Below are 12,331 nucleotides of genomic sequence, written 5' to 3'. Positions count from 1 at the left end.
CTATGAAATCGCCGCAGCACATTATACATGCCAAGCAGCAGCAGTACCGGGAAACAGGTGACAGAAACACACGTGGTGATCTTGTTCTGCGACATGAAAAACGGCAGACATGGCACAGGAGCAATAGCCACATGAGCCTTGAGGTAGTCGCGTTTGCATCACACCAATCACATCAAACATATCCCAAGTATCCAAAAAAAAAGAAATCACATTTCTGCGGATGTTGGTATGAGAACTCTCTCTCCGACGGGGACTGCGAGGATTGTTAATGATACTGTTGCGCCAAACACCTTGCTAGATGCGGTGAACTTACATCGAACCCCGGTCTCCCGCGCTTGCTAGAGCAGATGCTTTGACAAGCGGAAATCATCACCACTAGACCATCGAAGATGTTTGTTGCTGGTTGTTGGAAAGAGCCGTCGTGGAGTGGGTTTTTGGAGTGAAGCGAGAGAGCAAGCGGAGCCCAGAGCTTTTGGAGTGTGCGTTTCGGGCCGGAGCGCCTGGCCGCTAGGCTGGTTTGGGGAGGAAAGTGCAGGGGTGTGGGGGCGTTGGGCCGAGTGTGTGGCCGGCGGGCCGTCGGGTTTGGGCTGACGGCTGAGACTGAAGAGCTTTTGGTGAACCTACGGTGAGGGACGGGGTTGGGGGAGGAGCAGCGCTTGTGTTTTTGGATGGCGCACGGCAGAGCAGCTCTCCGAGCTTCTGGCTACACACAGGCGCATCATCGGCATGCTTCTTCGTCCGGCCATCATTCATTGACATCTCTCCTGTGGTTCTTCTCCGGCCGTCTCCTGAACAAAAAACATCAGGCGCAAAAAGCGGTGGGTACTACGATTACTAGTCTATGATGGTCTAAGGTTGTTCTTTCTCTCTCTACGCACGCCATGCTTTGCACAGAAGGAAATAACAGATATTTACGGAGCTGGTGAGGATATCCGTGTTGAACGAGCTCACTCACTGCGCTCGCCCGGCGGCGTGGGCGCCTCGAGGACCTCCTGGATGCGCTGGCTGGGCAGCCACTTCTCGGCAGGGATGACCCACCACGAGATGAGGGCAAAGACGGTGACAATGGCCATGATGACGGGGGCGTAGTTGAGCGTGGCGGCCGAGACGGGGAACTCGTACGGCGAAAACAGCACCGCGACGACCCAGCCGTTCCAGAAGACGGCGATGAACTGGAACGGCTTACTCAGCCAGCCCAGGCTCCAGGCGGGCTTGGGGAAGGTTTTGGGCGTGCAGATGAGGCGGCCCAGGCAGATGAGGCCGTAGGCGGCGACGGTGGGGACGCCGGCCGCCGAGACGAGCGACGTGAAGGCGACGGCCGACGGCAGGATGCTGCAGCTGATGAGCGAGGCCACGCCCCAGACGACCAGCACGGCGTTGCGCGGTTGCCCGTCTTCGACGCGCGAGACCCAGCTCGACCACGGGAGGACGCCGTCACGGGCGACGGCGAAGACGAGACGGGATGACGCCAGGATGGCAATGGCCGTGTTCTGAGGGATGGTCAGCGCGTGCTGTGCAAAAAGGGGGTTGGTTGCACTTACCAGCCAGAGGGCGATGATGCAGACGACGTTCATGAAGATGTGGCCGCCATTTCCTAGGATGGCTGCGTACAGGGGCACAAACGGCTGTTCTCCTCCGAAAGAGAAAAGAGTGTTTGCGTCGGGCTAGGGAGACTTTTCGTCAGCAACAATGGTGCAAGCTCACCGAGTATCAAACTTACCACACAGAAAAGGAACAGAATCATGACGACAAATCCACCAAGACCGCTGACAATGGTACTCCAGAAAATTCCACGAGCAGCCGCAACGGACGCGTTCTTCGTCTCTTCAGCGACATGGCCCGATGCGTCGAAGCCGATGAGGATACCCGCAGTCGCAAGGTACGAAAGGCACCAGTTCCATCCTGCGGGGGCTCCGGTGCCGTTGTAGGTCGTCATGAAGGCCTCATGAGCAGAACGGAAGCCATACGTATTCTTGGTCCCAATCGGCAGCCAAATCATGTTCAACGCAAAGTCGAGGAGCACGACCAGCGACGAGAGCCAGAAGATGGAGCGGAAGTATTTTGCTGCACTTGGTCAGAATGGTAGCAAATGTATGAGAGCAAGCAACTTACGCGGCATCAGGTTTGCCAATGCGGCAACTGCCAGCATGACTTCTGTGCAGATCCATTGGACTGCTCTGAACTTGACAGAGCTGGTGTCGGAAGGGAAGTCCAGGTTAAAGACGACGATTTCCTGGAGATGGTCAGACGCGCAGCAAGACAGATCAAGGGACAACCCACGGATAGAAAGTAGTTGACGGTCGCCTGCGTGTTCGATGCACAAAACGTCGTCCACGCCGTAGTGCTCCACCACGCAACGATGAAGCCAAAGAGTCTACCAAAGCGAGGACCGCCAGCCTCTGCAGCCCACAGGTAGATGGAGCCGGCCAGCGGGAGGGACGAGCATATCTCGGCGATGGCGGCGGCAGTGATGAAGGAGAAGACGCACGAGACAATAAAGGAGGTCCTGGAATTACAAAGTCAACCTCGAGTCCGACCGTCCCCTTGGCGAGTTCTTACCAGTACGCAAGGTTACCGCCGGCTGCAATTCCGGTACTAAATGTCGTTCTTACACCGCCGACGAAGTACAATGCCGCTGCATTCACAAGGTCAGCATTGCGCGATGGCGTTGCAAGAAGAGAGAAACAAACCAAACGAAGTCGCAAAGTTGTGGAAGACGGTGTACGTCCGGTGAAGGACCTACAATCCCAACATCAACATCTCAAATCGGGACCAAATCACGGGATCTCGCGAGCACAAATGACATGCAACGGGGGGAGACGGGCGAAGGAGGAGGAGGAGGAGGGGGAGAAATACAGGCTTGTAACCCAAGTTTTTCTACACATCTGATGTCAGTCCACGAACCATTGCACGGCTACTCCAAGGTATACTGACAAGAACGGCCGCGTCCTTGGTGTTGTTGAGCGACTCTCCCTCCGAGTCGAATTCAGGCTCTTGGCTGCTGCTCGCCTGCGCCAAGACGTCGGATGGAGCCATGATGGCTGGTTGGTTGGTGGTGGAAATCCGATGTGGGTGATGCCCAAAGCTCTCTTTTGCCTGCCAACTGCCGAAGCCACGATCCGTTGCCCGGTCTCGTCGTTTTCGTGTTTGCGGCGCCTTGTCGTCCGTCGGGCTGGCTACCTACCAGCAGTGGATCCTCTATCGGGTGGCGAAGGTCGTGTCGATGTCCGGATGTTGTTGTATGTAGCAGTCTAGTCTCACAGTCCTCCTACAGAAAAAATAGGGCTGGCATGCACCACCGGCCCGGCGCAAATAGAGATCTAATCTAATTTTTTTCCTTTCTTTTTTTTTTTCTTTCGATGGATTTTACGCCTATCACTGCTTCTAGCTAGGAAGGCGCGCCATATCTCACCTGTTGGTTGCGTCATCCAACGAAAAAATTGTCCTGCGGTGTCGGACCGGCCAGGACTTACAGCGGCTCAATGTTACGCCTGCAAAGTCATCAGTCGAGACAACATTACAGGCGCTCGGCGTACATCAGTCGCTGTGAGGAAAGCGCCGTGACGATGGTGCCGGTCTTGAGAAACTTCACGAAAAGTCGACGACGAGAGATCTTCTTCAACCCCTCCTTCCTTCCCGCCCCTCCCGCATGTGTGGGGCCCGCAGCCACGGGAAGGAATCGAATCGCGTATGTCGGCCACGGCCCTTGATTCCGGAATCGAGGCATGTCCGCGGCCGCCGCAAACGTTGCCTCGTGCCTGTCGTGCCTCATCCGTTGCTGCCAATGAAATGACGGGGTGAAAAGAGACGCGGCGGGTATTGACAATGGCTGACTGGCGCTCTGGCTCCCCGGTAATTGCCTGATTAAGGAGACGTGCTTGAGGGGAAAGCTGTATTGGGCTGTCGTGGCTGTTGCTTGATGCGATGTGATGCGCTGCGCTGCCACTTGTCGACGCGCGACTGGAGCGGCCGGAGTTAGCTCCTGTGTGCTGTGCTGTGGCTGCTGTGCGCTGCCCAATGCTGTAGTGGAGCGATGAAGGGGGGTCGACGAGAAGTCGATGGAAAGAGATATCTGAATGTTCACTTCGTATGCTCTTTGACGTTGATGACCGCAGGTGAGTTGAGTGAGTGAAGAGGCGGAACGGTCATGGAGAGCTTGACGCATGCTGCCCGTGAAATTCACTCACACCAAGCCAGCCTCCAGCTTGGACAACAGAGCGAAGGAAATATGAACGCAGCAGAAATACCCATCTTCTTACAGAGCACCCCATGTGCGCAAAAGAAAGCAAACCTACAGAACCAATTCCAGCGCTCCAACTTTCAACGCAGACCACTCCGCCCCGCTCCATCCCGCTCCGCCCCACCCCTCCCCTCCCCCATCTCTACCTCCGCCGGGCACCAAGACATTGACTCAGGAAAATAAGGTTCAACCCAACCAGCCAGACCAGCCACAGCAGTCGACATGATCCAAGTAGTCGGCCGCAAGCAAGCAAGCAAACCCATGATCCAGCACAGTCTCAGAAAAAAGCTTGGCCGGCGAGGTAAAAACCGACGTCGTGTCGCCGTCCGTCGTCCGTCGTCTTTGCCTGACCCAACGACCAACGCATCGCAACTTTGCTCTCTACTGTCATTACTCTCATGTTCATTCTTGGTTGGACTTTTGCTTCCATGTCTTTCATCTGCGTGTGTGTGAGTGATGATGAGCCTGTCCATCCGCTTGCCCAACGGCAGCGCCATCGCGTCGCGGATATCGTGTCTCAATTTGCATTTGGCCGGGGTCCTTATCGACAGGCGGATGGACGGATAGCTGCAGCCGTGACAGCGGCAGCAGAAGCAAGTACCCGCTCCGCCGGCCGCTTTTTGCATCGGGGATCGACGGCACATACATCGTCAGGGGTGAGAATCTGGGGGAGGGCCGGGCAGATGGGCGATGTGTGTAGATGTGAAGACATGGTAAGCATGATTTGGTCGAGGCGCAAGAAGAAACTGACACACACAATTAGACAAACTTCGTCAAGAGAGCGTCAATGGTCGACTTCATATTATTATCAGTCCGGCCCCGTCCGTCCAGTCCAATCCGTTCCGATCCAATCATCGACTTCATCAACGTCGTCCCAGACCTCCCCAAGACAAAGCGGCAGACGGACCCATTTTCGCACCAACCGACCAAGCAAGCCGCTCGAAAAAAAGCTGCTTTTTGGAAAAACCAGATCGTTCCCGAACCGCCCCCAATCGTCGCCCAGGAGAGAGCCCCTCGCCATCAGCTCCTTCAGCAGAAGCCAAGTTCTTGACAGCTAAGGAAAAGTGGGTAGTTTCCACCTTTTTCGAGGAGCGCCAAGTTGTCCATTTCAACCCAAGAAAAAACGCCGAACCCCATGATGCGCCCAATGCAGGTGTGCAGATGCGAACCCAATGCGTCTATGTATCGTCGTCAGGAGGAGTAAGAGAGAAAAAGGAGATGGCCGTGCCCGTGCGTGGGGTCGAAACAGTCAGGCAATGTGCTAGAAACCAGGCTGCCACCACACCACGTCAGGACCGCTTGGGAGGCGGGTGGTGAAAAAATTCGTCAAAAGCAAAATATTGGCGAAGAAGAAAATAGAGGCCCCAACCCGTATGCATCCAAACGAGATGGAAGAAAGGCGGTCATTACCCGTCCAATTATCGACTGTCGTCATCACCAGCCGGCTAAGCACGCCACGGCAGCCCCCAGCGCCATTGCTGACGCCCACAAGGCCCGGCGCGAGACCCATCCCTTGGCCACCATGGCAACGGCAGCTGAAGTTGCCTTGGCGGTCGGCTCCGCAGCGCCACCCGTCATACCCAGCGCTAGGCCTGTCGCAGTAGCCGCAATCATGGCCGACGTTGTGCTGGGCTCGCCCGATCTTCCACCCGAACTCGTGTTTGGCTTCGAGCTGTCGGCGGCGGAGCTGACGGCTCTGCTGCCTAGGGCGAACCCGACGTTGGCAATGACGGCCTCGCTGTCGCGAACCGTAAAGGTCGCCTTACCATTGCCGTCAATGGTGGTGGTCTGGACGTCGCTGACCTTGGTGGGCTTGCCGTTTCCGCTGACCTCGTAGCTGATGCCGCCAAACGTCGTGTTCGACGTCAACTCGGCGCCGCCACCCGTGAGGTAGCTGAGGTAAAGGGTCTTACCCTTGGCGTTGGGGAACGTTGCGGTAAAGGTCTGGCTTGGCTTGGTCGACGCAGTGGAGTTGACCATCTTGTTGTTGATGACGGTCAGGGAAGACAGCTGGCCGTTGGCGTAGCCAGCATACGCGCGGACGTACGGGCTGTAGCCGTCACCGAGGTTCGATGCGCTGACTGGGGCAATCTGCATGGTACCATTGCCAGATCCAATGAGCTGCGCGACGGCGGCGTACGCATAGTACACTGGGCGCACATTGGGACCTTGGCCCTTCCTGGTAATGGGCTGCCACGCCGCAGCATACGAGTTGTCCGTCATGTGCATCTGCACAGAGGAGACATTGAGGGATGCGGCGTAAAGGAAGAAGTTCAAGGCCCAGATACCAGCGCCAAGGGTGTCGCTCACGCCGTGCGCACCCGTAGGACCCACACTCTGCATCTCGCGCAGGTTGTAAGGGATGCCCTTTTCGAGACCAATGTTGATTTGCTGCTTCCAGTAGGTGAACTGGGAAACAGTGTTGTCCAGGTTCATGACCCAGTCGAGCGTCAGAGGAGTCGTGGAGACATCGATGAAGTAGAGATAGTCGTGCTGATTCCACGTCGCCAGGAAGTCGGTCGAAGCAGTTCCCACCTTGGCTTGCACACCGTTGGAGACGAGCTGGTTGATTTCGAACGTGGTTCCAATGGTGCTGGCAGTGCATGGTCCCTCAAACGACTTGGGAGTCCAGCCACCAGCAGGCGACAACACGCGCTCCCAGACGGCCTGAGCCCTGGTCTTCCATTCGTTGACGTAGGTGGTACCACTCCAGGAGCCCGTGCGGAAGCCATTCTGGGCGTACAGATCCGGCTCGTTGCCAATTTCAAAGGAAACCAGGTCCACGTTGGAGAGATTGTTGAGCGCAGCAGAGGCCATGAGTGTGATTTGGTCGAGATAGTCGTCCAGATTGTAGGCCAAGTTCAGGCCAAACGTAACGGGGGTTCCCTTGGGAAAGCGACTGACGGCCTGAAAGAAGCGCGGGCCAATAATGTCGGCATCGCTGGCGATTGAGCCTTGGCCCTTGGAGTTGGGGTTGTTGGCCACCTTCCAGTCATTCATGTCGACCTTGTACAGGAAGTAGTCCTGGGTGTTTCCTCCTAGTCGGATGTGGCCCGGCTTTCCCGAGTAGTCTGCGAGGTTCTGCATGAGGTTGACCGAGAATTCGTTTGCAGACGCGGCACCAGTGTACGAGAACAAGTTGGAAGGCTCGATACCTGGGAAAGAGTCAGAGAGCGAAGATTATCTGGGAGCAAAGGCCACTCACCAAAGCCAGCGTAATCGGGGCGCATAGTCTGAGCTATGCCGCTGGCCTGGGCTGCAGACGACACCAGCGAGAAGGACGGGTTGGCGGCATTTGCGGCGAGGGTGAAGAGGGCCGAGGAGGCTATTACTGATTTGGAATTACTGAGCATGGTGTCGATGCTGTGGTAGGAAAATTCAAAAAAGAGTTGCAGAGTGGTAGTAGGCCTTGGTCCGGAGAGGTAGAGTGTGGAGTGCAGGACCTTGATGCGATGCGCCGGAAGTGGAAGAGCAAAGGACGTTCAAAGGCCAAAAGCACCGGAGACAGGCAGCCAAGGATGGCTACCTACAGGCACAGCAAGAAGCGAAGGGTCAGGTCGTGGGATGCAATAATGCAGGAACGAAGAGGGGGGGAAGGGTGGTAGAAAAAAGAAGAAGCAACGGAGGGGCCAGGTCTGGTTTGGTCGAGGATTGCCTGGGGATAGGGTGGATTCCTTGGTCTCGGAGCAGCAGTGACAGAGAGTGACGTCTAGGGGACGGGGAGCGCAAGCGACTGAAGATCCATGTGGCTGAGCGCTCAGTGCTCTCTAACAACAACCGTCTTGCCTTGGTGCCGTTTGGTCTCAGACCAGTCGCTGTCATGGGTTCTGTTGGCGCCGGCACAGCCGGGACAAGACGAGCAGAGGGCGTCTGACAGCGAGCGCGAGAAAGATGGTGTGGAGGTACGTTGCCTTGACCAATTGCACAGAGCCGGTGTGAGATGGCGCGCAGGGAGCCACAGGCCCGACCATGTGGATCTGGAATGCAGCCAACCTTTGAGAATTATTTCGGATTTCTTGCATCGCTGCGCCTCATGGATGCCCTGCCTCCTACAAGCCATGCATATTATTGCTGCTGCTATTTGACATGTACTTTGTTTTTTTTTTTTTCTCATGATCTTCTCTCACCGATGGCGCTCCGGCGATCACCCCGCGACCGAGACAAATGCACTGGCAGAGAGTGCAGAATCTCCACAGTGCTCGAGCTCGTCCGGTCATGCCGTCATAACGCCGCAACACTTGCATTCGAACAACGGCTGCCGCTGCCCAGACTCTTTGCTTCTTTTTTCATCCCGTCAATAATGAAGATTTCTCTGCTGCTGACGTCGGCGCCTGGCTGAAACCCGAGTCAGGTCAGGCCCCGTCTTCCCTGCTTTTTTGTGACCAAGGCGGTTGTCTGCCTTGGATCCCCATCATTGATCTCCTTCTGCTCAGCTCAGGCTCTTGGCTGCGCTCCGTCCCGTCAGGCCTACAAGCGGTCAAGCAAGCTTGGTCTTTCAGTTGCTCTGCACGCAGATATCGGGCCCGACTTTATGACATGCCGAATCCACTGCCAATCCTCCGACCTTTTCTTCCCTGACAACGCAAAGCCCACCGTCAAACACCACGCGTTTGCGCCTACTGCTCACTGCACCACGGCATCCCATTCGCTGCGCTCCCTAAATCTCTTGAAGATCCTCTGACCGCGAAACTATAGCCACAACCACACCGCAAACCGCTGTCGCAAATCCTGACAGTACGCGTCCTGTCCGCGCCAGCCAGCCCCCAACCTGCGACTCCGCAGATAAAGACTTCAGCTACCCACATCATCAGCGTTGATCAGAGACGACAACCAAACAATCCATCAGTTGATAGTGACGCACTTGTTCCGCAGCCACCATGATCCATGCACAACCCAAAAAGAGCCTCAACCTTAACTCTGACTCGCACCTGGCACCAACGCCACAGCAGCCACAACGTCGACCAGCCAGCTCGACCCGGCCCGCTCGCGCCCGCCCTGATCCCGATCTGGATTCCTGACATTAATTAGACTTTTGTCCCCCTCAGGTACCGTGCGACATGAATACAAGACAAGAGTACCTGAACGACGCCCTTCATTTCAACCTCCTCATCGAGTGCAATGCTACAGCCGTTTCCCGTTTGCTGCACTACCGTACGCAAACCGATCTCTTTTCCCCGTCGCTCTCCGTCACACCAGCAACGGCACCGCGCCCTCAGCCTCCCTCGCCCTTCAGGGTCTCGCCCGTCAACCACGAAAAAAGATTCTTCCCATGTCATTCCCCAGAAACCCGCGCAGCCTTCTTCCTTGACGCCATCCAAAGGGCGCCGCACGCCATGCCTCATGCCTCATCATCCGCCCCCCCGCATTCTGCAATAACCATCATGCGTGCGCCGTCGTCCTGCACGACATTCCTGCCCAACAGGCTTCATCCCCAGATTCAACCGTCGCAGCAACCATCATGCGCTCGCTCCAGCACCAATGCGCCGCGTACCATCGTCGCCCTGCCCTGCCGCTTTTCGAAACTCGACGCGCGCCCCGGTACTGGCCAAGCAGGGCGAGCCAATTGCCGCCCGCTCGCCCCGGCCAAGCGCTGCGCCGACTCGATGAATCCGGGTAAATGGTGTTCTGTTGCACGTGAAGCCAGGGAAATGAGGCGTGCGTTCCTTGTGTGGCCTCGCCTTTTTGCGAGCTGCTGGACCGGCAGACGAGGTCGCCCTGTCTGCGTTGATTGTGGCACCCTGCGGGAGAAAATGTTGTGTGAAGCCTTACTACCGAAGCGCAAAAACTTACACTGGTGTTGCACAGAGGATACTGTCCTCTTTTCTTATCGCTGCTCGGTGCTGAGTCTCAGGGACGGGAGCTGATCTCGCCATGAAAGAAGCGCGCTGGAAGTGACCCGGCTAAACTTGTCATTGGACCACGCCCTCGCCCCACGTTGAATGGAAGCCATCTGGACAGAAAACCCGATGTGCGGGCAATTCAGGTGACCCAAAGGAGAGTCTACAGCCTCCAACACCCTGTGCTAAAACCATAGTACTGAAATGACAGCTTCGAGGAGTGAATTGAAGTGTGGATGAGAATCACAGTCCGTGTAGGAACCAGTCAAGCACTCATGATTTGGAGTTGACCACAGTCTACGGCGGGGTTGGATTGACAAAGGCTTTCATGCTCACTGCTGAAGCAAAGGAAGCACCTGGAAGCAATTGTGATTGATGGGAGAGTTCTGCATTTATATCGACCATCAATCCATGGCCATGTGGAGATAAGGTAGTGAGTGAGTTGAGAGCTCAGACTTGTTGATTGCTTTGTTTTGAGGTCTTCTGTGGAGAGGTCTGAAAACCTCGAGGTTCTGATAGCAAACATTAGGCCGTATCCACATGCGCTTGGCAGAAGTCCCTAAAGTATCAATTCGGCTGGTATCTGATATTTCAGCTGCTGTACATCAGCGACGTGATGTTGGCTGTACAAACCGTCCACCACTTTCCACGGACCCGACATTCTGGCACACCATGACGTCATTGGCAAGGACCAAGGAAACTGGGAGCTGGCAGCGTTCCTGGCGCAAACTCCACCAACTTCTCTCCTAACTTTTCTGTCTCTCCAGTCGTCGGCAAGCTTCCTCCAAGCCAGCACGGTGTGCCACACTCATCACGCCGTTAGCTTGCTCCCGCCAGGATGGGCTTCCGCGACGCCCGCATCAGCCGCTCAATCCTCAACGCCATTTTTCACGATAAGCCCAAGGATGCATCCTTGATCGCCCGCATCTGCGCCTTCTTCTCCTTCCTCCAGCTTGTCCTTGCTAGATTTCGACCCCGCGTCTTTCAACACCTCCGTAAAGATGTCTGGAAGCTTGACGAGGATGAGTACCGCGAGAGCTTCCGGAGCGCTGATAAGAGCGGCGCCTCATTGAAGCCAGTCGGTGATCTTGGCTACTCAGGCTCAACTTTTTTCACGACCCCAAACTCCAAATTCTTGATCAAGAGCTTGCCCCGAGCATTCGAGTACGAGTTCTTCATGAAAGACCTCAGCGACAAGTACGCAGAGCACATGGCAAACAATCCCAACAGCCTCTTGGTTCGCATCACCGACTTCCTCGAAGCAATCGGCCCTGCCATTGGCAGCTTCATCGGCACCGCACCTTCGCACCACGTCGTCATGGAAAACGTGCTCCACGGCAAAGAGACGGACGAACAAAAGGAGAAGTGGGAGACCTACGACCTCAAGCCGCCAACCTACTTCTACCCCGAGCGTGACATTGCCGGCGGAAGGCTGGCACCGGACAGCGTCAAGGAGCGCCTGGTCGATCACTTCCCAGACAAGCTGAGATTAACGCAGCAAGACCGTGACGAGCTGATCAAGCTACTGGAAGCGGACACGGCCTTGCTGAGATCAGCAAACGCAGTCGACTACTCCCTCTTCCTCGTGCGGTATCCGGCGGAGCCTGCTCGCGATATTCCTGGCCCGGCGAAGGAGGAGCAATCATGGCGCACTGGCATCCCATCTCGCGATGGCAAGTGGATCTATCGTGCTGTTGTGCTCGACTTTTTCTGGGCCAAGCACAAGACGCAGCCAAAGCTCATGACCAAGCTGATCAAGAGCTTCAATTTCTTTGCTCACAAGGGCCCTATGAGCATCACCACGACACCTGACGAGTATCGCGGACGTTTCCTCCAAATGGTTGAGGACTACATTGAGAAGCCGGAGTGATCTTGCCCCAGACTTTGCTATTCTCTCTGCTTCCCTCTCAAAGAAGCTATCTTGGGAGTGGTCTGCGGTGACTTCTATTTTTGATCGACGGACGACCGGCTCTGTTTCCTTTTTTGGTTCTTGAAAGTTTATGCGTTTCAAGTAGTAGATACCCCTAATCATGTCTTGTTCCAACTTTTCTGGTGTTCTTAATTCTGACAGTAAGCGCTCACTTCTAATCAGGACACCCAAGCAGCTTCCAGCCGCTTGGCTTAGAGACCATCGATTTTCTGGACAGAGCAAAACTCGTCCAATTATTGTTGTCAGCAATGGCTTATCAACTCGCATATCGCATCTCTGCGTGATTTTGAGCTTGTGGAACAGCAAGAGGCTTCAGTCTGTACA

General features: G+C 55.7%; 6 protein-coding genes across 6 annotated transcripts; 3 read left to right on the top strand and 3 right to left on the bottom strand.

The window, feature by feature from the left end:
- Positions 1 to 853: 853 nt before the first annotated feature.
- On the bottom strand, positions 854 to 3,276 carry BKA78DRAFT_123781 (amino acid/polyamine transporter I). The gene is made up of 9 exons (XM_066882483.1): positions 2,935 to 3,276; positions 2,857 to 2,877; positions 2,691 to 2,739; positions 2,560 to 2,635; positions 2,281 to 2,506; positions 2,113 to 2,233; positions 1,721 to 2,064; positions 1,542 to 1,664; positions 854 to 1,490 (listed from the first exon to the last, which is right to left on the bottom strand). Exons 1-9 carry the CDS (start codon positions 3,034 to 3,036, stop codon positions 948 to 950), a joined length of 1,605 nt encoding a protein of 534 aa, XP_066745816.1. The 5' UTR covers positions 3,037 to 3,276; the 3' UTR covers positions 854 to 947.
- Positions 3,277 to 3,517: 241 nt separating this feature from the next.
- On the bottom strand, positions 3,518 to 4,165 carry BKA78DRAFT_294968 (uncharacterized protein; the record flags this gene model as incomplete). Its single annotated transcript, XM_066886419.1, has 1 exon — positions 3,518 to 4,165. The coding sequence occupies one exon, from the start codon at positions 4,163 to 4,165 to the stop codon at positions 3,518 to 3,520; it is 648 nt and encodes a 215-aa protein (XP_066745815.1).
- Positions 4,166 to 4,552: 387 nt separating this feature from the next.
- Positions 4,553 to 5,483, top strand: BKA78DRAFT_123776 (uncharacterized protein). Its single transcript, XM_066882482.1, has 2 exons — positions 4,553 to 4,953; positions 5,004 to 5,483. Exons 1-2 carry the CDS (start codon positions 4,639 to 4,641, stop codon positions 5,289 to 5,291), a joined length of 603 nt encoding a protein of 200 aa, XP_066745814.1. The 5' UTR covers positions 4,553 to 4,638; the 3' UTR covers positions 5,292 to 5,483.
- Positions 5,484 to 5,674: 191 nt separating this feature from the next.
- On the bottom strand, positions 5,675 to 7,593 carry BKA78DRAFT_352228 (uncharacterized protein; the record flags this gene model as incomplete). Its single annotated transcript, XM_066891316.1, has 2 exons — positions 5,675 to 7,395; positions 7,446 to 7,593. 2 exons carry the CDS (start codon positions 7,591 to 7,593, stop codon positions 5,675 to 5,677), a joined length of 1,869 nt encoding a protein of 622 aa, XP_066745813.1.
- A 1,408-nt stretch (positions 7,594 to 9,001) lies between these two features.
- Positions 9,002 to 10,223, top strand: BKA78DRAFT_123756 (uncharacterized protein). Its single transcript, XM_066882481.1, has one exon. The coding sequence runs from the start codon at positions 9,298 to 9,300 to the stop codon at positions 10,102 to 10,104; it is 807 nt and encodes a 268-aa protein (XP_066745812.1). The 5' UTR covers positions 9,002 to 9,297; the 3' UTR covers positions 10,105 to 10,223.
- A 692-nt stretch (positions 10,224 to 10,915) lies between these two features.
- On the top strand, positions 10,916 to 11,947 carry BKA78DRAFT_250010 (uncharacterized protein; the record flags this gene model as incomplete). The annotated part of the gene is made up of 1 exon (XM_066884526.1): positions 10,916 to 11,947. One exon carries the CDS (start codon positions 10,916 to 10,918, stop codon positions 11,945 to 11,947), a length of 1,032 nt encoding a protein of 343 aa, XP_066745811.1.
- Positions 11,948 to 12,331: the final 384 nt, after the last annotated feature.

Source organism: Phyllosticta capitalensis (genome assembly GCF_038381095.1).
Source record: "Phyllosticta capitalensis strain CBS 128856 chromosome Unknown BKA78scaffold_4, whole genome shotgun sequence".
Lineage (NCBI taxonomy): Eukaryota > Fungi > Ascomycota > Dothideomycetes > Botryosphaeriales > Phyllostictaceae > Phyllosticta > Phyllosticta capitalensis.
Note: the sequence above shows the minus strand (reverse complement) of the source record. Positions and strands in the feature narration are given on the sequence as shown.